The sequence below is a fragment of the Ambystoma mexicanum genome, chromosome 11 (assembly GCF_040938575.1).
Source record: "Ambystoma mexicanum isolate Mex_15411 chromosome 11, UKY_AmexF1_1, whole genome shotgun sequence".
Lineage (NCBI taxonomy): Eukaryota > Metazoa > Chordata > Amphibia > Caudata > Ambystomatidae > Ambystoma > Ambystoma mexicanum.
Window position 1 is genome coordinate 854883008 of NC_090934.1, and position 27882 is coordinate 854910889.

Consider the following 27882-nt stretch of genomic DNA (forward strand, 5'->3'; position numbering starts at 1 on the left):
AGGTGCTCGTAGGTTGCAATTGAATACCCTCATAAGGTATGTCAAAAAACCCACCGATACACCCCTACAATAGATTCTAAGTGATCCGACCGCGGCTGATTTAGCTGCAGCCGGAAAGTTTGCATGAGAAAAGTTTGCACCTTTCTCATGCGAACACACTTACATACTACGGGAACACCCCTGCAATCCACGTTTTTTTTTTTGCGTTTTTTTGCGGGGGTACTGCGGGGGTGTCCCCCGCAACGCCCCGCTCAATATACCACACAGTGGTATTTTTACTTACCTGCAATGCTACCACCAAAGTTTCAAACTTTTGGTCTTCGAACCTTTGGTGGTAGCATTTTTCGGTCGTATTGTACGGTCGGACGTTTTTTTTCGGTCCGATCGTACAATACCCTACAATAAACCTGCATAGCACAGTCCAAGCCAATGCATCCTAGCACAATGGATTTGCAAGGCTCTCCTCTACTCTCCTCTACACACAAATCCCACTATGCTCTCGACACAGGACACCTAGAAACTGACCGCACATAGAGTTTAGGGCACTCTGGTCTTCACCATCAACACAACTGCAAAACTGTCTTGCATTTTCACTCCCTCACCACTAACGTAACACCCCCCTCTCTTTGGAATCTGTAAGAACACCTGGAGTGGTATAAATCCCAGTAACATAACATAACATTGCAGTAACTCGGACAGAACAAACTAACAAACTTACATTACGCTCCTTCTCGGAAGTAATTACTATGTTTTACTAAGTTTTACTATGTTTTAAGGGCAGGCACGTAGTGAACACCAGTCCATAGCAGTTATCTTCCTGTTCTGGCTAATGAGTAACAGATATGTAGGAGCGCCTGCGTAGTACAGGTTTGATTGTAGCTATTTTCTACACTATCTCTCTCTTTAGTACAATATTCCATCTTAGGTGTTCTCTACGCTCTCTCTGTTGCAGATCGGTTGTCCCACCCGTCCATTGGGTGTGAGTTTAACACAGACTGATTTCGTACCTTCTGCAGGCCAACAGGTGAGTGTTGTTGCTTTGTGATGCATAAGATGAGTGTTACTGACTTAGGGCGACTTAGTCATTGGTGGGCAATCACAGAGTGTTCCGGGGATGTGGATGCCATACCATGTTTGATTATATGTGGGCGGGCAGTAAGGGAAAGGTCCCTGTAAAGGCTACTGCCCCAAGACACACACAGGCTCGATGTAAGAAGGCCCTGACTCCAACACATCCAGCATCAGAAGCGTTGCTGGGGTGGGGGCGGCGGGGTTAGGGGGAGATCTTAGGGGGCTATAGACCTGGGTCGCGGATAGAATCTCAGGAGCTACAACCAAAAGGCTAGCTAGCCCCAGATCTTTTCCAGACATAGCAACACCCCTGCCCAACATCATCATGCAGAAGATTAAATTGTGGATCAAACATAAAGCCCCTTATGCGTCTGTATAATACACATATTTATGCAAACCCACAGAATGCTTCACAAATTTGGCTCAACAAAACGAGCCCCAAAGGAGTAAAATTGGATGACAAGTGCTGGACAGAAATATTATGTTTCTTCCTTAATACTCCAGTGAGAGCAATATTAACAGAACTGGGAGGAAGAAGCCTAAGCCTGTGTGCTCTCTACCAATGGTTCATGTGTCCAGGAAATTGTTCTCTAATGGGTCAGACAAATATATGATATGTGATAAGTCATTTATAACGCGCCTGTACACAAGTGTTTAACACTGTGTGCCATGAAAACAATTTGGATCCCGAGCAGGATTTATTTGAATGTATGTGTTATCAAGATTCCAAGTCCCATGAAGAAAGCCAGCCAGTTCCATTTTTTTTTGTGGGGGCGGGGGGGAATTATGGGAATTATAGTTTTGTCTTTTTCATTTTAAATATAGACTACAAACTTCCTAATTCCAAGAAATAGACTTGGATAGCTTTCTTGTGCATGGAACAACTGGGAAACTGGACAGCTCTGCCTGAAGTCCTTGTATTCATCTTTTAAACTTTGTGAGGTGCTTCTATCCTTTTTGTACTCTATAATGATCCATAGCCAGGGTTTCATGTCGAACACTGTACATCCCTTTCCATGCCTTCTTGTCAACTCTTCTGATAACTTCCAACATACATTAAACAAAAATGGGTCAACAATAACACCTGTTATTTCAGCGGATAGAAGCTGGGATTATGGTATGAAATGTGGGAAGGGGTGGCGGGGGAGCAGGAAGAGAGCAGTGGTGCAGGGAGTGGACAGAGAGAGCACATTTTGTGGCACACAGAATCCTGAGAGGCAACATGATCCATGGCTACAGCAGCAATTATTTCTTGGAAGTCATGGATCCTGATGGGTGCTCAGGATCCAACGTTCAACCACGGTTGCCATTTATTATGTATGGCATTTAGCCCCATGAAGAAGTAGAACGTTGTGAGACAATATCAAGGCATCCACACTATCAGTGAAACCTAGCCTGCATTTGTACATTAGGGAATTCTTTCCAACACTCTCTGATATTGTAAACCTATTGAATGCATCCTTCCTAATGTTGTCAGTGCTGGGCTCTATGAAACATGCAGTCATCACCCTTCTCTCGAAGAAACCTATGGCTAACACTAAAGTTCTATCTAACTACTGACCCTTTTCCAAGCAAAATCCTTGCGCAAGTAGAAAATAGACACTACCGGAATACATTTAACTCAACAACCTTCCACGGGACCGCTGCACCAGTTTCAGGCTCATGTGAGGAACATAAACGGCTCTAGCGGACATTAGAGAGGATCCTTTTAATACACTCTACTACTCATTTTCTGAAATATGTATTCAACCTATGACATGGTGGAGCAGAAAATCCACCTGATGATAGTGGACAAATGAATGAGAGGATCAGGTCGGGGGCAAGACTGGGTCCAATCTCTTATCCAAAACAGTAGCCAAAACATTAGAATGGGCTTAGCAGATTCCTCAACACATGTGGTATTCTGTGGAGTTTCACAGGGGTGCTCGCTGTCACACCAGCGGTTTAAGATCTTAATGTGAAACAAAATGTTCACATGCACACCAAATGTATAAACAGGTATAATGATTAAATAATCTATATATATATTTGTGAAAGTGGGTTTGTATGTTCGAGGTCGGCTCGAGCCAGATAACAGTTGGTGGGCTGAAATTTTGTCCCAATGTCGGCATACCAGTCTGGGGTGTACTGGCGATAGTGAAATTTGACCAACCCCACCCATTCGCCCTCCAGAGGGCGGGGTCCGGCCCTGTGCTTTCAGTATAGGCTGTTTCGAGAGATTGCTGATTTTCTGTTGTTTGCTCTAGCCACACAACAGTTGGTGGGCTGAAATGTTGACCCGAGGTCGGCATACCAGTCTGGGGTGTACTGGCGTAAGTGAAATTTGACCAACCCCACCTATTCACCCTGCACAGGGGCGTAGCAGGGTTCGGCCCTGTGCGATCAGTATAGGTGATTTCGGGAGATTTTGTGACTTTTTCAAAAATAGGAAGGAAGTTTTGACACAAGAAATCATACACAAGGCTATAGCAGACCCCTATGTGCAAGTCAGCTACAGACCTGTGCAACGCCGGGTGGTACCACTAGTATTCATATGCATCTGGGTGCAGGGGAGGTACATAGGTCTTAAGAACATTAAAAAAACAATGGATTACCAAATTAGGGATACCCAAATCCCCCTGCACAGTTTAGGTCTGGGAAACCCAATCATAATGTAGTATCATTCGATATGAATGTACGTCAATTATTTAAGACATATAAATTCCGAAATTGAGTGTTGACATGTTCAAAAGATGATCATCCAAACTCCAGAGTAATTCAAATCAATGTTTAGGTTTATTCAAAAGGTGCTTAACACATTTCAGGAAAATATTCCTTTCATCAGGAGCAAAACAATGTTCTGTCAATAATATAAATAAGGAATAGTTTGAGGACAAAATATTGATAAATGCCTAGATAACAGTTGAATATAACAGTTATCAAAACATTAAAAAAGTCCCAATCCAGTCAATAGTGACAATAAAAAACTCATAATTGTTGTAAAAAATATTGATACATGTAGAGATAATAGTTGTGGCAGTTATCAAAAAATACCAACAAATCTAAATCCACTAAATAGTAACAACCAAAAAATCTCATAATTATTTTCTCATGATAATCTGAAGTTATTACATTTATATTTTTGTTACAAATTGATGTACCTGAGAATTAGAGTGAATATAATATGGGAGAATACAACTCTCTGAAGGAAATAATCTGGAGCTATGGACAAAAGAGATAAAAAAAAGAGTTTGAGAAAATAATCTGCATAGACAAGTAAAGTAGATAAAATGGTGGAAAAAGGGGGATACCTTTAGTGTTTGAAGAGATGTTCAGAGAGATATTTGAAATCAGTGAGGAAAAACATCCAAACTATAAAGAAAAAAGTAAATAAAATCTCGGTGGAAGATAGGGCAAAGTGCCCAAGTACAAAGAAGTCAATAGGTACGTTTGGTGAGTAAATACCTTAATCTAGTCCAGTAACTTCCCAAGAACAGTCAGTCAACAGTCAAACATGTCCCCACATTTAAGGGAGGTGTAAATAGCCAAGGTGGCCGAAATTACGTTAAGAGCATAATAACGTTAAGAACGTGATGATGTCATCACGTAGAGGACGTCACAGCATTCCACGACACTGAAAGATAACAGTGCGCCCATGTTGTAAGGATGCAAATAAGTTTAAGAAGATAGATGCAAATAAAATAAAGACAATGGTATATAAATGGGCATCTGATAATATTCTTAAAGCAAGATAAATATTACAGATGACAATCGTACCGGGATAGGATGTGATAGAATAACGGTTAGTGCCAGGTAGAGAAAAAAGAATAAAATGGTAAAAAATATACTAAAAGCTTTTTTTAAAATCCCCCCAAATATGCCAACTGTGTGTTACTCTAACAAATACTTATCGAAAAATGGCTATGGAAAAATAACTTCTACAAGAATCACTCACAATCTGAGGATTATATTTGGCCAGGAAAATACAATGTTAATCGACATATTTATATTGAGATCAATGTGATAGTAAAATGAAATGACAAATGATCATTCAACAGAATTGAAAACTTCAACTCAAATAGAAAAGACAATCATGGACTACCATCAATCTGGGAAGTCTAACACAGTAGTTCTTTTATATCTAACAGCTTGGATTATATTGTTCATTCATTCCTTTTGGCATGAGAGTATCTAAACTATATATCCAAAATAGCTCTTACTAGGATCGTTTTTTATCTACATAACTGCCTCTCGGCGTATTATGGACTACTTCTAAATCCATTAACCTAATCTGTGAAATGTTATGTCCCTTTTCAATAATGTGACATGCTACAGGGATTTCATGCATTGTGTTCTAATGTTAGATTTAGGTTCTATCCATCTCTCTCTCATTTTCCTTGTTGTGTGTCCCACATAGAGTAATCCGCACAAGCATTTGATTGCATAGATAGAGTTAGAAGTGTTGCAAGCCAGATAATTAGTAGGGCGATGGTATTGAGTTACTCCTTATAACAGTGTTTTGCGATTGCTGCAGTTCAAACAGGGGATTGTTCCTGTCTTTGTTTTGCCAAGGGTTCTCTCTGAGGGTTTTAAAGGTTTCTCAGCTTTAACTAGAATATCCTGAAAATTACACCCCCATTTGAAGGCCATCAGTGGTGGTTTAGGAAATAAATGATGCAGTTGTGGATCAAATTGTAACATTTTCCAATTTGTTGTAATGATCCTTGAGATATGATAACTCTGGTTAGAGTAGGACGCAACATGTACCCACAGCTTATTTGTAGTTTTACGAACAGTGTTCAAAAGGTTTGTTTTGTCTGTGGCAAGTGCTTTACATCAAGCTTAATTTAAGAACCCTGATGGATACCTCTAGCTATGTAGCGAACTGTCAGAGTATCCCATTCTTTTTCAAATACTGCAGGATCATTAATGTTATGTCTTAGTCTCAGGAACAGACTAAATTGTAAATTCATCAGCATTGGTTTTGGATGGAAGTTATTGAAGTGTAATGTATTATTCACATCGTAGTCTTTATGGAAAATGGTAGTATCCAATTTGCACCTATAACTGCTTATGTTTGCCGTTGAAACTCACAGTGGTTACATGCAAGTATCCTTGACATTGTGCTTATTAGATGACTTGGTTAGCCTCTTTAGAATGTGGAAGACACGTAATAGGTATGTTCTATTTAATTTATTTGCCTATTGCACTCAAATAATCCCATTAGCCTGGTTCTTTTCCATGCTAACATTCTATTCCCTACTAGAAGATGTTCTTGGACAACCCGCCTATCACCTTGGGCGACGTATGTGTATCCGACCCATAGTGCCAGAAAATCTGTCACTGCAACATCAAAGACAAGGTTTGTATAAACGTACCCCTTCTGTGGACATCTGCCGCTTGCACGTCTCTCCATGCAGTCTAGAATGCAGCTACGGCTATAACAAATTGGTCTAGTTGGTCACATAAATTATCTCACTGAAACCCCAGACTTGCCTCAACACCTCTGCCATTGCATGCAGTGACAACCTATGACAAATTCGGTCTATCTGGGTACATATCGAGTCTCCTGCACTTGTGCTCTATCATGACCATCCACAGCACCCACCCACGTACCTGACCCCGCGAGTTGCTTACTGGAGCTTAGCCAGTCCTCCCAATTCCTTATCCCGGCCAAATGCACACACATTTTAAAGTCTACTCTTTGAACGGTTCCCCATGCTTGGACTTCAATCCTCGAGGCCGTTCCAACCACAAAGCGCATTGAGGCCATACAAATGGGAAAATGGTGCTATATAAATGAGGACTACAATACAATACAATATTAAATCCACCATCTGAAAAATGCACTTCAGTGTACAGAAAGTGTAAGTTAGGGGTACCCAACTGTAAAGTAAATTTGGTTCTAGAGTGAATTGTGTTAACAAAATGTAAACACGATTCAAGTTCTAAATTTGTTCCATTACATATGGCAAAAATATCATCTATATAGCGCTTCCCGGTAAAAATTTCATTGGCCCATAAGCGGTTGTTCAGTATATGTGCCATCTCAAAAAACGTGCATAAAAATGTTTGCATGGACCAGAGCCATTGCTGACTCCATTGAGGGCCCGGACACTAGGAAGTAGTATGTTTAGTATGCTCCCTTAGAGCGAAAGCATTTGTTGAATAGAATAGTATGTATCAGTTTGATTACAAACTGTTTGTTAGCAATCGGTCTTCTGATCACACCATAAAAATCACGTACTCAAAAAAGGAGTACACAACGGCTAAGAAGCAACACTGTTTATTAATACAACCAGACAGGCACAAATCAAACAGAACACTGGAACAGGTCCAGTTGAAATGAGCTGACATCTGAATGCTCTGTGGTCATTAGTTTTATACCATAAAACACAATAGTCAGAACTCATTGATACAATTGCAATTTGGCATGTTCTCATTCTCGATGTTTTCACAGAAATGTCATTCGCTTGTGTATGTCATATCCTTAGTGCTAAACATGCGTTAGTGAAATACGATTGGACCAGACAGTTCAATGCTATTCCAACTTATCACCTCCCCATGTGGCGCCACATTGTTTCTCAGGCCCTCCAGAACAATTAGTAATTAATAAAATAACATTTGTGCATTAAGGATGGAATACGAGACACCCTGCTTCTGGTGCGAAAGGAGACATTCACACGATACCTACTGGATGGCGGCCTTCACAAGTCCAGTGGTGGATACTCTGATGGCTGGCCTCCTCCCGGGAGCACAGTCACTTACCATCTGATTGGTTCTCCCAGGAACGCCACTGTCTCCAGTGTCCCTTTCCCACAGCCACTTGCTGATGGGCACCAGAAACCATGTGACTGATACACTGGCTCAGATCTACTGCCCTTCTACCCTGTGTGACTGCTGGATTTGCAGACCGCCCTGTAATTGTGACACCTCGTGCTGTTAAAGCTGCTTCGGTGCGCCTGTGACAAGCAACTTGTCTTTCCTCATCAGATGTGTTTATTAACAATGTTGTGTTTTACCCATTCTCGTGCTATTTATATCAGATCGTTTTGGGCTGTTTGTACATGCTATGTATCTCTACCCTTGCCCTTCACAATGAGGTCTTTCTATTTGTATGGAGACTGTGACTTTGTGTACTTTTGGCATTTGCCCCCAGCAGGAGCCTCATTGCCCCCTTTCCTTACACTCGGAGGTGCAGGTGCACCCCCATATCTGGCGCTGAATTAGCAGCTTTAGTACACCTTATAGTGAAAGAAGTTGTGGAATAGAATAGTATGTATCAGTTCGATTACAAACTGTTAGCAGGAAAAATATCCTCTTTCAATAGCACCCATTGTATAGTTTCTAGTCCCTCATTATACAGTATAGAAGTATAGAGGCTTTGTACATCCGTTGTAAAAAGAATAGGATCACCAGATGGAATATTTAAACCTTCTAAATAATTTAGAAAGTGGATAGTGTCTTGTACATATTTGCATTGCGTTGGACAATGGGTTCTAGGAGTCGGTCTAGGTAAATCGCCAAATGGTTGAACATGCTATTTGTGCCCGCAGTGATAGATCTAAAAGGGGGATGTGTCCTGTTTTGATACATCTTTGGGAGAGCATAGAACACTGGTGTGGTAGAAAATGTATACATAAGAACATTTTTGGTAGCTATTGTAATCCATTCTTGTTTAGTGGCTTCCTCGAGAATATTTTTAATGAGGGAAGACATTTCTGAAGTAGGGTAATTATCTAGTTTTATGTAAATTGATTCATCCTGAAGTAATTCCAAGCAACTTTAATTATAGAAACTTGTGTCCATGACAACTATTGTCTCTACTTTATCTGCTGGTTTAAAGGTCAAAGTTGGATTATTAGCATGGTTATTTATTTCTAAAGGTTGATGTTTCTTAAGATTAGGCTTTCTTTTTTTGTTGTAGTTTACGTGAGTCAGGTAGTTAAGAACATTAGACTCAAACATATTATGTGTAGTTTAATATGGGGGTTGGAATTGCTCTGTGGACGAAAATCTAGATAATCTATAGTGACTGATTGATCAAACTCAAATTTCTACACTTGGTTTAGGAATGTATACGTCTTAAATAATTGATGTACATTTATAGCAAATGATACTACATTATAACTGGCTTTTCCAGTCCTAAGGTGTGCAAGGGACCAGAGGTATCTCTAATTTGGGATTTCATTGTTTCTAATATCTAAATGTGCCCACTGGGAGGTTATTGAATAGTATCAGGTACAGTTTCAAAGGTATGCAGACTATTTCCAGGTTCCTGTTAAGTTGAAAGTGGGTTCTGAGTTCTAGATAAACATCATTAACTGCCTAAAATGCATGGAACGTTGGCTGAAGGAACATTTTTATGTCTGAATGGAGCTAAAATTATGATCCTTGTTCTGGGTGATACTGAGGCCAAGACGATTACCTTCAAAAAGCTAGCACACTTGGGAACACCTTCCGCCCCATCACAAAAAGAAAATCCACTGAGGAATAATTTTTAACACAGACATGGCACGAACTTCCAACTCCTTGTGCCCTGTAAAATTCTCCCATTGTTACAGCCCAACCGTCATCTGGAAAATTGGTTATAGTTTGGATTGACTACTGCAATGTGATCGATATTGGACTACCAAATGGGCTTATAGACAAGTACCAAAGACTCTAAAACCAGCCAGCCGCCCTGCCTGGTTGTGCCTTTTGTGCCTGGTTGTGCCTTATCCTGAAGAAATGTGATCCCATTAGAGCAGCAGTAACATACTTTTTGTGGATGATCTAGGAGCAACATGAACGTGTCTTTGTAGAATGCCCAAAGTGTACTGGAGGAAAGGTCGAAAGTATTTACAAAATTCTGAATGCCATTAAGTCCCGTCTAAAAACATCTGGTCTGCTACTGCACATACCATATGTTTTTATGGTGCCTAATACACAGAGGCAGAACCCTTGGGGAGCCTGGCTCTAATCTTTGAAATGCATTATACCCTACCCTAAGGGCACGACTAAACTAGGTGAAGATCAGAAAACATCTGAAAACTGAACTGTTTAAAGTGGCCTTCATGTAAGAACTAATGATGTAACTGAGGAATGCTGGATAGAGGGATCCACTTCCCCTCTGAATCAGTTCTAAGTGCACACTGACTATGTTTCAGACCTATCCCTGACTATACTTCCCGTTCCCCTATTCCTCCCGTCTCATTTGAACGTTTGCACCCAAAACACGGGTAGTAAGAGAATAGTGGATCCAAAAATCTTCCGCACCAATGTCAATCATCCTTGACCAGCAACTATGCAAACTCTAACCTCTTTCATCTCCCTTTCTTTTATTGTCCTGTATATAGAATGTACAAAGGAGAGTGCTGAAGTTATGTAAGATGACAAATGTAGTACTATAAAAAATAAATTGAACAGCATGATAGATTATGAAGAAGGAACTAATGAATGTTCAGGCCAACGGACAGATTATTTTTACAAAATTAAGGATGCAATATCCTAGTCCAAATGTGTTTGTTCTAACGCTGGAACAAATCCATCTTCAAGGTCTGTGGCATTAGATATGGTGCGGTACGATTAAGTAATATTAAAGAGAACCAATTCCACCTCCAAAGCAGACCCAAAGAAAGGTAGATTGCACAGAAAGACATGTAACAGACGTTTATTTAAGGGAGTTTCATTAACAGTACAGATGGGTTGGCTCCTGTGCAGACCTTGCCAATCGGGACCCATGGAGGGGTGGAGGAAAGGGTCTGGGGACCTATGTGCACAACTGGTAATGAAATTAAATGAAATTATATTTTATTTATATCGCGCTCGTATGCAAGTGTTTCAGAGTGCGACCAGGCAAAAACGGAGGGGAACAAGGGAGAGAAAAAAACAGAAAAAAACAGCGATCTTACTAGGCCCAGTGACATTTAAGAAAGCGCAACATAAATAAATATTAAAATAGAATAAATAATAAATAAGGGATTTAAACCATGGTAGTGCAGCCAGCAAGTGGCAGGTGAGAGTTAGTCAGAAAGGTATATCTGATAAGTGCAGAAGAAACGTGGGAGGGGGTCTGTATGGGTACAGATACAGGACCCTAGTGCAGATGGTGGCCTGGAGGCAGTGCAAGAGGTTGGCAGGGTGAGCAGATACCTGGGCCTGATGCAATGGGTAATGAAGAAATAATGTAAAATATCCGTAGCAAAGGAAACAAATTCACAATAAAGCAAGGTAATAGGAGACTTAATGTGCACACAAGAATGTCTGCATACCCATCTCAATGATTACTGACACCAGGGATGCCAGGCAGAACTTAGTTTCAGTTCAAATGAATTTGCAGAATGAAATTCAAGGTATATGCAAATGAGATAAAACATGGAAGACTAATATGCAAAGTAAATGCAAATGATATATAGCAAGGCATAATAATAGAAGCTTACTCTGACATGGGCAAGGTGATATGAAAGTAGTATTTCCACAATTTAATGGGTACAACTTTAAATCAGGTTTCACACTACATAGGTGGAGTTAATTCAGACAGTTCAAAATACACTGAATATTTCTTAAACAGGGGCAAATTAAATTGTTCAAATGAAGTACTGTACATTTCAACTTCACACACAAGATCATTCTTAGAACAGATCACTGTATTGTTTTTACAGCGATCACTGGGTGTCCCTGTTAACATTAAACTGCTCTATATATTTCACACAAGTAAATCAGGGCTTCCAAATATATGTACCCAAGAATAGCTATACTGGAAGTCTGATAGCAACATATATTGTTTCAATTAAGCAGGGAACGAGTGAACCCACCCCCAATCACCTATTATTTTTAATGAACAGCTTGAATATTGATGCTCAGCAACTGGGACTTATTTGCCATACTTTCACTTATTTACACTGACATTTAGAGACATATGGGGATAAACTGAACAGTACTTAAACTTAAAGGGAGAAGACTGACCCATTAAGGGCTACGGTACTCAGGTCAAGTTCGGCCATGGGTTAATTTAAGAGGTGTAGGGAAGGCAGGAGTTGAGCTCTACCGCAGGCCCTTCCCTCACAGCGGGGTAGGGATCTACCAGTCCTCTAGTGAACTGTAGACCCTTTCTTTCTACTCTGGTTTTCAGACACAGCAGCTGGGAAGGTGTGACAAAGACCAGCTGCAGCAAACTTCCTTCTCCTTACAGTTACCAGGGCTGGAGGGCTCAGGTTCATAGGTCAGGCCGCGGTGGCGTCTGTGTCACAAAGCTTCTCCCTGACCCCTCTCTGGTTTTCGGCATTTGGAGCTGAAACAGCTCTCTTACAGTCTGAGGTGGTCGCGGCTCCAAATGGGACAGCTACCTCAACTGAGTCCCCACAATAGCAATCAAATCTAGGTGCAGGATAGGAAAAAAAATGCAGAGCAAAACACCCAGCAGCAAAGCCTCATGGCATGGCCAAGTTTAGAGCACAATTGGTTGAGGCTCTGGAAAGCAGAGAGTGATGTAGCAACAGGCTCTAATGGAAGGGGCAAGATAGGCGTTCCAAACCAGGGCATAGCTCAAATTTTCAAGGGAACATACCAAGGACAAATGGAGCGGTGGGGGTAGGGTTGTCAGGATGGATATACAAAGCCTGAACCTGCGATGATGGTGGAAGAATTATACATTTTTGACACAAAATATGTGACTGGAATTAAAATTATGTAAATGCGAACACTGTTAAAAGTGTTGCACAATGTTTTATGATAAAATAATGTGAATTAATTGTATTGCACAATGTTTTATGATAAAATAAAATGAATTAATTAATTAAAACAGCCACACATTCCAGGTGCATCTCCAGGACATTTTCATGTTAGAGGAGGGGGCATTCTCCTCATATTCCTGGTGCCAGGAACTCTGAAAGAGAACTCAATGTTAAGTATTGGGCAACAACACATGTCAGGAAGAATGGTTTGCAACATAAGGGGTCGATCTGACCTGACAAACAAGCACACACAGAGCACAGGTGAGGGCCAAGGAGACTTGGTGGCTCTGATGGGTTTCATTTTAGCTGAGAAACAAGAGTTTTGAGCTGAGGAGAGTTCCAGCCCTACTGAACAATTATCCACTGAAAGATATTGCAGTCCATTCAAAGACATGGCTGTCCATTTAGTTCAATGTACATTTAAAACACAATTGTTCTCATCCTTCTTCTAATGTCAACGCAAGGCTATTACTGCCCACATAAATGGTTCCTTTGTAACTTGCTGTCAGAGCAGGCCTTGTCTCACTACATGTTCAGATTGTCTGTACTGACATAAGATGAAATGACCAGCATGTCAAGGGCGGAGGCCCCAAAGACCTTGCCTTCTGTGTTGTAGACACACTGTTTGTACCACCTGCTTTTCACAGGGGCCTACAGATATGTGTGGGAACCTCCTGGTGCAAGAAATTACAGCCTTAGTTATGGGTAGGCAAAGAAAAGGTTTAATGAATTGTAACTTTTTAGCACAGAGTAAAAAGGAATGACATTTTATGGCTGTTGAAACTAAGAAACACCCAAACACTAACATATCCAATTTGAATCTCTGCATTATGCACACATGTATTCTTCTTTTATTATTACAATGACATCAGAGCGTGTGGTTAGGAATGGCCTGGGGTAGTTCACTGATGGGCTTTGAAACATGGATTCTCACTGTGCTAAACCATGTACATTATATTAGGCCAAACACACATTAACAACTGAATTATATGAGTAAAAAGGTGCCTATTCCTCATCCTGACCTTAAATGTAACTATACTTGACAATTGATGCACTTTATTCATTGCTATTATGCACACGTGCACTTTAGAGCTTTAGGGTACGGAATTATGAGGTCTTGTATGAACAGGAAATATTTGTTTTACTGAAGTTAAAATGGTAAGTGATTTATGTATTTAAAGGAATGAAACCCAGGATAATAGTAAACGTTCCATGTAGAGTGATGCATCCGAAGTGAGAAGAAGGCACCACTCAAAACCTCCACAACGTAATGTGTTTCCAAACTGCCTTAACCTTGTTGTCTTTCATCAGGGGGATGAGTTTTTACCAGCCGTATCCAGACGAGCTGTGCGTGACAGCGGCTTTACAAGAGAATGTGACTGGTCCACCAACGTACGTATTCTGCATGCCATCTCAAGCCCCCTTCCTACCTTCCCACACTTTTCTCTTATTCTAAAAATCATCATGCTTCTTTCTTTCCTCCTGCCTCCTTATTTTCCCCTCGCCCTATTACGGGTTGTGATTGTTCTTTTCCTTTTAATCATTCCAAATTCTGTGGATCGCCTCTTGCTTTACCACTCCACAAAAAAGCTGCTATGGCTGAGGACCCACACGGCAAAAGCTAACTGTCTCTTCATCTTAAGCACCTCTCCCTAGACAAAGCCACCTACCTATGGCAGTGGACAGAAAAAGAACAAGTAAGACACAGCATTGCAACACAACATTTCTTCTTCTTGTTTGTCTTTTTTCTTCATACTTCTTCAATACACTGCATGCTATTCACATACATAGACCTTCTGCAAACTACCGTGGTTACTACCTAGGAGTGAAAACACTGTTAAGAACAGTAGAGAGATCATACCATGCTGAAAGAAATTAGCAAGAGTGACTCTATAACATCAGAGAAGTGTACAAATGATATAGTGAGAGTGTTGTAAGAAACTCATGGTGGCAACAGTAAAGACACACACAAGTGATCACAGTTCAAGTTTGTTTATTAAACTGTGTGTGCAGGTTGGAAAAATGCCTAATCTAAACCTAAATCTAAGATGGGAGCAAGCTACGACCATCAAATAATATTAAGGCAGTCCTAGTGGTGTCTTGTCAAATAAAAAGAGCTTATACTAAAAACTAAAAAACTATTGCCAATCCTTGCAACTAAATACAAAAAGAGTGTGGGATAAGATTTACAAGAAAGAAAGAAGTGTTCACAAATGATAAGTCAGGGTGTGGTAGATGGGGGTCTCCCTTCCCCACGTTTTGCGAACGGGACAAGGCGAGGCTCCTGAGCACAGCACTCTCTCGAGCTTTCCCAGCATGAGACAACAGTTCTGTTCTAAGCTATCAGGACCTTTGGTGGTTAAGTCTCTTTTTCTATGAAAAGTCTCTTGCCTCTGAGGACCTGATGTGTTCAAAATAACAAACAAAAAGTTCCTTTCCAAATATACTTTGGGTGATGACTGTTCACCCCTGTCAGGGTTGTGTCTGTAATTAGCTGGTTTCATCTTTGTTGGATGTTTAATCCTTAACTACTCATGTTTCAGACTGAGAGCCTCCCAATCCATCACGGAGGGGATGAGTCTGAGCACTGATTGGTTCATATGGGCTCTTGATGAAATAGTGGACATTTTAACCGGCCTTTCATTGTCCAACTTAGATCAGGAAGGTCCTGCTTTTGTGGTCTCCCAGGATTTAAGGCCTTTATTCCTGTATCCAACCACCAAGCTCCATAAGAAGTAGTACTGAGAGAGTTTCCTGCATGGGACAGGCCATCCGGAATAAGACTGATGGGAGATCAGCGATTCAGTTGGAAATTAAACAGGGAATATTCTCTTTTAGTGACTCTTGTTAACTCAGAGACTGTTTTGGAAGTTATAATTAGTTTAGGTATTTAAAGTTAGGAAAATTAATGCTCAGCGCTCTGGAGTTTCATACTGCATGTGAAGAAGGCACATTAGTTTTTGTTGTTGAGTCTACCCCTGCAAGTTTCAATCTGCTTTTCCTGCACTTTGTTCTGTGCGCTCAGCGTTTGCTTCAGTAAGTAGCTGATAAAATGTTTATCTTCCGACTTGTGACAAAAATTGGAAGAAGTGTGTGAGGAACCTTTTTCTTCCCATTTCAGATGAGCGGAAAGCGAGAAAACTCTATGTGCGTAGTTTCATTTGGTGCGCATGCACCAGCCGGAGTCACTCGACTCTTGCCTGTCCCTGCAGTGAGGACAAAAAGCTGTGTGCGTTTTTGTGGCGGCAGAGTCACTGATTGGACTCTTGTTTTGTTTGACCATGTAATTCAGACAAGCAGCTAGCGCACATGTGCGTAGGTCGCGAAGTAGAGTTTTTTTATGTCGGAACTCACACAGTAAGTTTTGCAGTTAGCGCGCATGTGCAATGAACTGAGCGATTTATTAACTCTGTTTACTCTACGAATAAAGGATCTTTTGGGAACTGAAGAACCCAGGAAATGTAAATATACTACACTTCCTTATTGAATCCCTGTACACATTTTAAAAAAAGGAGGTTAACAAGCATAGGAAGAAAATGTTCTGCAAAGAAGTGAAGCCTTTCAATTCAGTACTACCTTTTTTTTAAAGAATCATTTCAGGTTGCAACATCTGATAAACTTTCTAAATGGTTGCTAATGGAAGAGACTGCAGCTTACAAAAACTTTCTGAAGGCATATTTCTTAGGGAATAAATTACTCAAGAACAAGAATACATATTGTTTCTGGGAAGAGTTCTTGAAGAGCAAAGTGTAAGACAATTCTCAAGTCCTCTCTGCATCTTGCAGAGGATAACAGGTACCATTATCAATTCAAGGGAGAAAGTATGTGGGTTGTCCGGAGATAAAGTAAATCATTTTAACCAGTTGTTTTTCTTATATTTCATGTCTTGCAGATTGGTGATTCGCTGTAAACCAGAATCTGTGTTCTTTTTCATTTTCTCCACTTCCCCTTTCCCCTGCAGAAGTAGGGATTACAGTTGTTTCCTGACTCAACTGAGGACAACACTTTTCTGGGGGACTGTGGGGTTCAGCAGCTTCTGCGGACAAGAGACCGCAGGACTGGATAGAATATGAAAGGCCCGGTTCAATCCACCTAAATTGTGTAGATCCTACTACTGAGATTATCGAAGCTTTAGGGGATATGATCAAGGAGTTGGGAGAGGAGCTTAGGGTGGCTCATTTAGATAACCTCAATCTAAAAAAGAAGGTGGAGGAAATGGGAGAGAGAATGTTTACAGTTTCAGGGAGCCAAGGGTTTGCAATAACCTTCAGGAGCTGCTGATTTTGGCGACCCTCTGGAATTAGTTAGTTTGTCTGCAGATGTAGTGGATTATCACACTCTATACTCTGTCTTTGTGGAATGGGTAGGCAGCTTAAGGTAAGGTCTCTATTACATTCCTACAGGAACTCTCCCTTGCTCTATTCACCCCTTTCTCCCTCTCTGTAATCTGGTCTTCACTGCTTTCTTTTTCTGTGGTCCCTTTCAGCCTTGCTTTAACCAGTTCTATGCAGTTACACTGTGTCATTTTTGAAAGTGGCAAGTTTGGTCAAGCCGCTTTGATCACAACATTTCTGTCCACTTACTTTCGTTATGGTGCCCCATTTTCACACTCTCACCTCACGGCACCCATCCCACCTACCCCACATCTATGTGTGTGTGTGTGTGTGTGTGTGTGTGGTGTGTGTATTTGGTTGACTTAATCTAAGAGACTCAACCAAACTTACAACATGCACACATCAGGTTCTAACCACTGAACCACCACTTTAACCCTATTGCTTGTTTCTGTGCAGAAGGGAGAACCAGAGATCAGTGTAACAAAGAGCACATTCAGGGGGCTGCAGAGGCTGAGCCCAACACAGATTGATCTGTTGGAGCGAGTCGACTGTGGAAAGAAGGTGAGTCGTGAGACAAACATGCACATTGAGTGACAAGAAAACACTGATGACTGTTGAAGAGGGTGGCGGCTCTAGCGTGTGATCGCCTGAAACCAATCTATGTCTGAGAGTGACCAAGCGATTCCAAATCCTGCCTGAGGATGAGCGTAACCCTAATACGTGTGTCGAGAATGAATAACCAATGTCATTCCCTGGCTAAAAACGAGCCTGAGCCCGAGTACTTCTCCACAGTGTGACCAACTGCCCCCGGTGCATTCCTGAGTAACCATCCAAACCCAGTTCCTGCCGAGAATCATCCTGACAGCAATCTGTACTCCATAGAATGATTACCTGAACCCAATCAATAATTGTTAACGGAAGTGGCTACATTCTTAGAGTCTGATGTCTTGCTTCCTAATTTCCTTACTGCTTACCAGGAAGTGTAATCACAAACCCCCTTCTCACCACAAACCTCACAGTTTCTCAGTATGATATGATATTTTAGGTTATGTATAATGCGTTTAATACCCAGAGGTTTCTAAGCGTGGCCCGGGGTTGCTCAGTGTTGTCTTGCTTCCAAGGTGGGCACATTGCCCCTAAGCTATCCTCCTGAGCTAAAGTAGTGGCTCCTTAGCCAATTTGACCAACTAAACAGAACAATCATGGATAGGAGCAAACATAGTCCATCCTAAGAATGAATCAGACAATGATTAACAGCTATGTCAAAAAATCAGAACTATTGGTCTCAACACAAATGGCACTGAGCTTTGGGCAATGGAAGGTTCTCAGTAAAATGCTTTAAATACAGAATTAAAACAATTGCAGTCTTTGAAAGTGTGCTGAGCTGTCCGTTGCCCTTAGAACCCAGCAATGGTTGGAATTGCAGAAATATCTTCTTTGTAGCTACATGGTTTTTTAAGGCTCACCATGACAGACGTTTAACATTTCTTGAACTTCATAAGTGTTAGAATACATATAAACGAGCCAGTGGGGGAACTGATGGTACGGATGTGAACCTGTTAAAGATAGCAATGCGGGAGAACAAGCTATGCATGACAAAAGTTATGAATCTGCATATTAATCTACATCCCAGGATCTTACAGAGAAGGGCCTTCTTGTTTGAATACAGTTGCTGTCAGTGCTACCCATACATGAAAGTGTTGAGACCTTCATCTGAACATGTTTTTCAGTGCAGTGTTGGCCAATGCTAGTCTTAACATTTGAATCAAATCAGTAATGTCTACAGAACATAAAGACACAGATCTCCATGTTGCCCCTTATATCTCACATAGATGAGAGTGGTTTACTTAAAAGGGCCCCTTCCATTCAATTTCCCCTCTTGCAATTTACATTACTTATTTTTAAAACGTAGCACTCTTTTAGCCTTTTCATAACAGTTGGAATAAATAAACTCTCCACTTTGCTCTGCAGTATTTTGAGGAGGTCTGGCTAGTCACTATGCGAGCATGGCAAGCAGCGCTCACAATGAACAGTAAACGCTGCCTGGCATGCCAGCATGCCAGGCAGCATTTACTCACTTTGTACTACAGAGTGAAAATGTGACAGGCAAAAGGCGGTGTGCATGCTTGTACGCTGCCTTTTGACCTTTGCATTTGCACCCCACTGTGCAAATGACAGAAATTAGGTGGAGGACCTGGCTACGCCTCAGCGCAAATACGCATCAGTGCAAACGCAACAGGTCTCCACTGTCAAAATAACACCTGGGAGCAAAATGAGCTCCCAGGTACCGTATCTTGACAGAGGTTACTTGTACTGTGGGCCAATGTGGGTTCCTAAGCAGTGCTGGAAATGGAAACAATTGCTAGGGGATTTCGGTGGGGAAGGGGAGGCAGGTGGCGGAATGGGACGCAGTTATGACAGACAGAATACCATGCATATTATACAAACAGTTCATTAATGCTCTGCCAAACAGATTCATGCAATTAGAAGGTCTTTATGCTGGTAGGAAACCTTCTCCTTGGCCAATAGTCACCATATACAAGAGCCAGTTCTCCGTTGAGGGCTACACAGAGATCTTCCAATGACACAGTACCTGCTTTTTTTTGTAACTAAGAGAGCTTTGTATAACAACTTATTTAGGGAGGAAGACAGAGGAAGGCTCTGCTTTGGGAGGTGTAGTATAATAACCAACAGTTGCCTGGGAGCTGCTGAGGAAACAATCATGACCACCGTATCCAGCATCACTACAGGTCCAATAGGTACTAGTCCAGCATCATATTTAACTCTCTCCCTGTTCTCAAGCTTGTATTTGAATTTCAATAACATGAAGGAGGCAAGGGTACCTTAATTCCAGGTTCTCTTATAGCACACATTTCAGCTGAAATGTACCTTTTCTACTTTAGAGTCTTGTTATTATCATCTTTAATTTTAGTGTTCCTCCGGAGGATCACATCACTATGTAGCAAATAGTTATCATTCATAAAGGACAATGATGTTTCACATATTTTTATGTTATGTTCACATACGTTATGTTAATTGTACCCTGTTGTAACTGTACAGCGCTTTGGTATAAAGCGCTATATAAGATAAATAAATATAAATACACATTTTTTTACCAGAAAAGGAATGCTAAAGGGGATTTTAGCATTCCTCAAAGGATAGACCGAGGGCTTGAGCGATTCAAGCGGGAGGGGATGCACAGAAAGCAGGAGGAATGTGTGGGCCGTGCTGGAAATTGAGGACATGTAAGACAAATGCTGTGTGATTATTTTCTATATCTAGGAAGCCACCTCCTCTCCGGCCATCTCAAGCCTCACCTACAGCTGACGATCTTGGAGGTTTTCACATCATCCCACAATTACGATTTGAACGTCTTCCGAATAAGGACTGCATCTTTCTTCTTTACTGAGATGGGAAGCATACTAAATAGGTAGACGTTTTGGGAGAAGAAGCATTTTAATGGTGTATGCGTTCCTCCATAAAGAGAGTGTCAGCTTTGTCCATCTTCAGATATCCATCATACTAACATTTCTCGATACTACCTGTCAAAGCTTCCCTAGTCTCTCAAGGGACATCAATCCCAAAGCATGTTATCTTCTCCTTTGCCCAGCCAATAGCACGTGTTCAAAGCATCGCTCTTTGGCAAGTACAAGTCATCAGGAGAACATAAGTCTTTGAGAAATTAACCTTAAAATATGATATTTCCTCAAATCTTTGAAGGGGTTTGAATAGCTTATTACAGGAGACTTCGTGGTCAGAGAAGAGGGGAGGCAAGTCATCTGCATAAAAGAGGACTTTGAATTCGGAGGTCTGGGGGCAGCCCAAATACCCAAGATTCCCTCTGGTTCCTCATGGCCAATGTCAAGAGCTCTACAACCAAGCTGATAAGATAGGGAAAAGAGGGAAAATTGTCTTGTGAACTACATCGGGAGAAAGGTATTGGACAAAAGGCCATTGAAAAGGATGTTAGTAGATGCACCATAATATAGTGCCCCAAATCGTCTCAAAATGTTAGTACCTAAACCAAATAATGTTCTGAGGGCACAAGAACGGTATTCCAACCCACCCAGTCGAAAGCCTTCTCTGCATCTATGCTAACTGCGGCCAGGGGTGGAGCATAATTGTGATGTAGATGAAACACATTAAGCAGCTCCTTCATAATACCTGAGCCATGTCTATCTTTCATAAAATCCACCTGGTTCCTATAAATAAGAAGGGGCATAATAGCATCAAAATGGTCTTTGCCACATCAGTATCAAGCAGCGTGATCGAGCGATAACTCACTATGTCCATCAGGTCTTTCCCAGGCTTTCATATCAAGGAGATAAAAGCTACATTCATGGAGGTTGGGGTGGCTCCCTGAGTTAGGATATTGTTTAATAGCTTCAGCAAAACAGAATATAGCATTTCCTTAAAATTTTTGTACAATTCTACTGGAAATATGTCTGAACCTAGGGTCTTACTGGTGTCAGGGGCCAGGCTGGTCAAATCTGCAGAAGCTGTTCAACCCCACGATTCCCCTCAGGGTTCCGCCAAAAACTGCTTTCAAGTTTCAGCTGATGGTAGACCCCCACCCCTCCAGTGGGAAAGAGAAATTGGACAAAATAAAGAAAGTACAGTCTCCCTCACTGCTGCGGTTAAGGAATCTGCAGCAACAACAAGAAAACAATTTAAGGTGATTTAATTACTTTTTCAAGCACTGTAACTATTTCCCCACAACTCTTGCCGAAAACCTAATTTTACCTGTGATCCTTCACGCTAAGCCCAGAGACTTGTCATTCTTATTTAGTAGATAACTTTATTTATCTTTCTTTGGATTTGTACTTCAGATGAGGTTGTGGGTTGACTACTTCCACCCTGCTCTCTGAACTGCAAACGGTTTTTATCCTAAAATGATAACTTTCCCTAACTAAACCATTTTCTAAACTGTATCTCTTCCATATGTTCATTAATAGTCGCCAGAAGTGTTTTTCAAATTCTGTCTTTTCTCATCTAGAAGAGTGGGTATACTATTTTAAAGGTTTCTCTTTTTTATCTATATTTACAAAAGTGGAAATTTGAGGGTGTCTGGGTTTGTGGCAAAGCGTTGTTCCTTATACAATTCCACACCCTTTCACCATCCTGCAACACATTTTGCATAGTTACTTGTTAGGACCCTCCAGACATTACTGGCTACATGACATGTGGACACCCCACCCCTTTCACCGGATTTCAGCACAAGTCCTAATTTTTTGTGGGTTTGTGGTTTGTGACGCGTTGTTCCTTATTTAATTCCACACTATTTCACTAATCTCCACCAAATTGTGCATAATTACCTCTTAGGAGCCTCCGGACATTACCGGCTACATGACATTTGGACATCCGACCCCTTTCCCTGGATTTCAGCTCCTTCACACATGCGACGGTTGTCTGAAATCGCCGAAACATCAATGTGGTCATAGAAGGACCTGTCCCGACACGAGGAACAAAATTCGACTTCTCGAAAACCATGTTTCAAGGCCATAGGATGCATGGTTTCTGAGATATTTGCACCACGCCAGGGTGAGGCGACAGGTGGGGCGAGATCAATAACGATCCCAATATGCAGCAGCACACCAACTCTCACCTCCTGCCAATGTATGCTCTGGGGTATGCCAGCCAGCCAATGCTCCCATTCTCAGTGGAGTTTACTTCAGGGTGCAAAGCACATCAAGGGGAAAAGTGAATCCCAACAGCGACCTACAGGATCATTGATTTTCAACAATTGAATGGAGTGTTATCATGTCTGTCTACAGACCCGTTCAGAGAATAGGTACTTTTGCTAGTATAAATATTTCTGAGGTTTGTGGAATCTGCTTAGATGCACATGTTATGCATAGGCCGACATCTATTGGAAGCTACAGAATATTACAGTTGGTGTTTTCAAAATTCGAAAAAGGACGTCGACAGGGCGTGCCAGTAATACTATCCCTAGTGTGACGTCTACTGTGCCCATGGTGCTTCACGCTTCGAGGTCCCTCAGATTGTTTTTTTCCACCATCATAGTTGGTCGATTATCGCAGAGTTCTTTCTTGGCTATCGCCATTGCTTGGATAAATTCATCTTAGAATATTCTCTCTGTCCTTTTATATCCATCTACCGCAAGATCTTCGGTGACGGCATCAAGGACGAATGACCATCATCGACAACTACAAAACTCGTCTCGATGAACCTTTGCCATGGCCCCGGAAGGCCGGAACATTGGGAGAGTGGGGGTGGTTCATTCTTTAGTCTCATTAAGAGAATGCATATTCTTTTCTCCACCAACTTATTTCGCCAGCTGCCTTCCCCTTACATAATGGAGAATACACCCTTTAAGGTTTGCCCCTCCTGTAATTGAAAGTTCCCTTGGAAAGACTAGCACCTGGTGTGCAATCAGTCTCCCAAGGGATCACACTGAAGGACAGTGCAAGTCGTGCAAACTGTTCATGCCCAAAACACTCAAGGACCGCAAAACAAAACGCTGTGCCCACCACGCCATGCCGGCCGAGGCTGCCATGGATGTCAAGGGTGCCTCCAGTGCTGGCAGCATCGTCGTCTACAGTGACGCTGAGGGCGATCGGGATCCGTCGGATAGCCGCGTGCAAGCCCCTGACCCCAACAGATAGGCCGGCGGTTCTGCTACAGGGACGACACCCGCTGGCACTAGCATGACCAAGTCGCACCACACAAAACACAAATCCTATGACCGAAAGTTGGCCACAATGCCCACCGGAAAGTCACACACAGCGTGAAGGGGGAGGTCTGCAAGTTTCCTATCCTCTGGGCTGTTACGTTTGCGGTCGCCACATGACAGGACCCTGAAACAGACAAGCACGTCTGTTTCTGAGACTGGGTCTAAAGCCACAAAGTCCTCGCACGCCGACGACCGGGGGTCGAAAGACGCATCAATGGCCCCCTTGCATGCCGACCACCAACCATCGAAGTACGCGTCGAAGGCCTCTTCGAAGACTACACCAAGCTCGAAGATGGGCGAGGTCATTAAAAAACACGTCCCAGACACTCTGTTAAAAAGTCAGACGTCGACAAATCATACATCTTCTAAAACACAGGGAGAGGGTGCCATTTCGAGGGCTATGCCCCATAAAAGACCCCCTGCATCAGAACCAACACCCCCCTTCCTCTGTTCCACCAGTAATCCCAAATTAATCTCAATTGACAGCAGAACATATTGAAAAGGTCATGAGGCGTATGTCCTTCCTAGCTAATTTCTTCGATGACCACCCCAAGGTCTGGCAAAACCTTAAGGGTATCCCACACAGCGGGCCAGTAACTACTACAGCAGTTTCCCAGCCTTCCACCAAAAGAACCTGCACAGACCTCACAAAAGCTTCCACCTCGCAGCAGGATTTAGGGCAGCATGCTTATTGGTACACCATGCAAGAGTCCCAGGATCCTGGAACTTACACAGACGATCAAGGGGACATGGGTGATGTTGACCAATTTTATGATGATGACGAGGATGTCTACGTAATCCAGTCGTCACATCACTCAGACCCCACCGGTGGTGGACTCACCAGTGGATAACCAAATACAGTATAGTGACCTGCTCCTAAAGGCAGCAGAGCATTTAAAAATCGATACACAAGAGACACAAGTGGATAAAGACTTTGTTGAGCACATACTAGGGGATAAGAAGTCAGCCACCCAATGTATCCCCCTATTTTTAATCAGTACAGAGACGCATCCAACCCTCTCTGATTAAGCCTGCATCGAGAAAGGATTCCGGCCAGCACCCTCAGACACCCTTTACATCAGGGGCCAGTTAAAACCTGACTCCTTAGTGGTGACAATTACTAGAAAGAGAGCAGGAACACCTCTGGCCTCTTCCGAAGTCCCTCCTGCTAAGGAGAGTAATAGGATTTACACTTTTGGAAGAAAAGTACCCTCTTTGGCAGCTTACCAGAATAGAATTGCTAATAACACGACTTTATTAACTAGTTACAACTGTCACAAGTGGGATGAGATGGCAGAGCAAATAGCGTCAGTTCCAGAGCCCCTTAAGACACAACTTTCCCTCTCCATTGCAGAGGGTAAACAAATAGCAAACTGCATCCTCAAGAACAAATTGGATGCAGCAGACAATGCAGGAAGAATAATAGCACAGGGCACGTTGATCAAACGCCATGCGTGGCAATGCCAGTCTGGCTTCAAGTTTATGGCTCAGGTTACCCTCCTTAATATGCCCATAGAGCCCAATGTGTTGTTTGGCAAAGTGGTGGAAGACACTCTAAAGAGCACGAAGGAAGAATATGACACCCTAAAATCATTGGGGTAGCTCACCAATAAACCCTCCGGACAAAGAGGAGGCTATCATTTTTGCCGCTTCAGAGGGCAAAACTCTCAACGAGCATCTGGTTTATAGTGACTTTTTCGAATGTCACATTTTCGAATGCCTTTTTCTCGACACAAATATGCCAGAAAAAAAAATGTGGAATGCTTTTTTTTATTTTATTTTTTTATTGGGGGGGGTTCCACCCAACCCCCCATTTTTTTTTTATTTACACTTTTTTTACTAACTAAACCGAAAAAAAACATAAAATTTTAAAAAAACACATTCAGAATTATTTTTTTCTGCAAATTTGTTTTCGACAAAAAGGCCTTTCGAAAATGTGCATTCGACAATTTAACTGGATACCATCATAAACAGGGCTAAAGCTCGTCCTGGGGTTCATCTCAAGGACAGTCCTCTCAACAGGGGTTTCAAAGAGGCCAAAGAAGGTCTCGCAGTAGGGGTAGGTCCTCCTCCTCCGCAGTTGGTTCAACACCCCCCAAGCAATGACCACCCGCTACAGGTTCCCTCCCATGCTACTCCAGTAGGAGGCCACATTTCATACTTTACCCACGTATGGGAGGGAATCACCTCAGACAAGTGGGTACTTTCGACTGTGACAGGCGGTTATTGCATAGAACTGATACAGTAACCAATCAACCACCCACCAAGACAAAGGAACACCTCCCAGGAAGAACAACGTATTCTGTTGGAAGAGGTGACAGCGCTGCTCTTAAAGGACACTGGAGAAATCGTCCCGGCGAACCAGGTAAACAAGAGTATTTATTCAATGTACTTCCTTGTGCCAAAAAAAAACCTCACGATGCGTCCTGTCTTAGACCTGCGCCCTGCAAACACCAATGTCAAGCCACAGAAATTCTGCATGACAACGCTACAGGAAGTAATCCCACTGCTAAAGCGGGGGGATTACATGGCAACCTTGAATATGAAAGATGCATACTTTCATATTTCAATGTTCCCAGCGCACAGAAGATTCTTGCGTTTCAAAATAGCGAACCAGCACTACGAATTGAAGGTGCTACCATTCAGCATAGCCTCCACTCCAAGGGTATTCACCAAGGTATTGGCGGTGGTGCCGGTGCATCTATGCAGAGAGCCAATACTGGTGTACTCTTACCTGGATGACTGACTGATCACAGGGGAGAACCCCCAAATTTGCAAGTAAAATACCCAAAGAACAATCAATTTACTTTTTCAATTTGGTTTCCCAATCACTGACAAAAAGTCAAGCCTTGTACCAAACAAGACCAAACAGTTTCTAGGAGCTGTCATAAAAAACAGAAGAGGGTCTAGTGTTTCCATCGAATTAAAGAGTACAAAACATACTGCTGCTAATACCTCAGTATCTAGCCAATCGCCAGATAATCGTACGCAAAGCAATGCGCTTGCTCGGATGATGGCATTATGAATTTACCTGGTCCCACATGCACGATTGTGCACACGCCCATTTGCAGGAGTGGTTGGCGAAACAGTATCCTCAGGCAAGCGGTCAGTGGGAAGATCTAGTGGTTGTTTCGCCAACCCTAGTACAAGCTCTGCGCTGGTGGACAAAGGAGAATTTGTTAAAGGGAAAACCCTTTCATGACCCGGCAGTGCAGGCGGTTGTCACAACAGACGCATCACTCACCGGATAGGGGTCCATTACCTTCATCTCACAGCACATGGTCTGCGGACTCAGATCACAGCCCAGAATCCCATCAACCTTCTGGAACTTCTAGCAGTGCTCAAGGTATTACAAGCCTTAAAAGCACACCTAACAGATCAGACAGTACAAATGCTCACAGATAGCACCACTTCTATGTTTTACATAACAAAGCAGGGGGGGGCACACACTCTCCGGGTCTGTCCAGGCTAGCACAAAAAATCTGGAAGTGGGCTCTGAAGCGGGGCATGTTCCTAACATCGCTAAAGGTTCCAGGGGAACTCAGTTCTCTAGCAGACTCACTAAGCAGAGATCCTCTATCAGAAGAGCACGAGTGGCAACTATACAAAGATATTGTAGACTGCATCTTCACACAATGGGGCTACCCCCCTCTAGACTTGTTCGCCACAAGACAAAACAAACAATGTCATGACTTTGCATCCAGGTTCCCCCAACACTACTCCAAGGGGAACGCCCTCTGGATGAACTGGTCAGAGAAATGTGCCTACACTTTCCCCCCCAACTCCTCTGATGGGCAAAGTGGTGAACAGGATGCACAAAGAACAAGTGACATTAATCCTAGTTGCTGCTATTTGGGCAAGACAACCTTGGTATCCACATCTGCGCAAACTGTCAATGTGCGAACCGATCAAACTCCTGTGCCCCTTCAACATGCTCACACAGCACGGGGGGACAACATTACACTCTCAACCTCAGTCTATGAACTTGGCAGCTTGGCACCTGAAGTCATAGAATTTGGCCATTTAAATCTACCTCAAAGGCGTATGGAAATCTGCAAGGAGGCACAGTATGGAAATCCTCGAGGAGGCA

General features: G+C 42.3%; 1 protein-coding gene across 4 annotated transcripts in view; it reads left to right on the top strand.

Annotated features, from left to right (window-relative positions):
- The window catches only part of SAXO4 (stabilizer of axonemal microtubules 4), a 438314-nt gene that overhangs the window by 345704 nt on the left and 64728 nt on the right, over positions 1 to 27882 (top strand). For all 4 annotated transcript variants that reach the window (XM_069623878.1, XM_069623881.1, XM_069623879.1 and 1 more), the window contains 3 exons: positions 953 to 1024; positions 14076 to 14156; positions 17555 to 17659. In XM_069623878.1, the coding sequence (XP_069479979.1) occupies positions 953 to 1024; positions 14076 to 14156; positions 17555 to 17659 (258 nt within the window). The remainder of the gene's footprint in view (positions 1 to 952; positions 1025 to 14075; positions 14157 to 17554; positions 17660 to 27882) is intronic.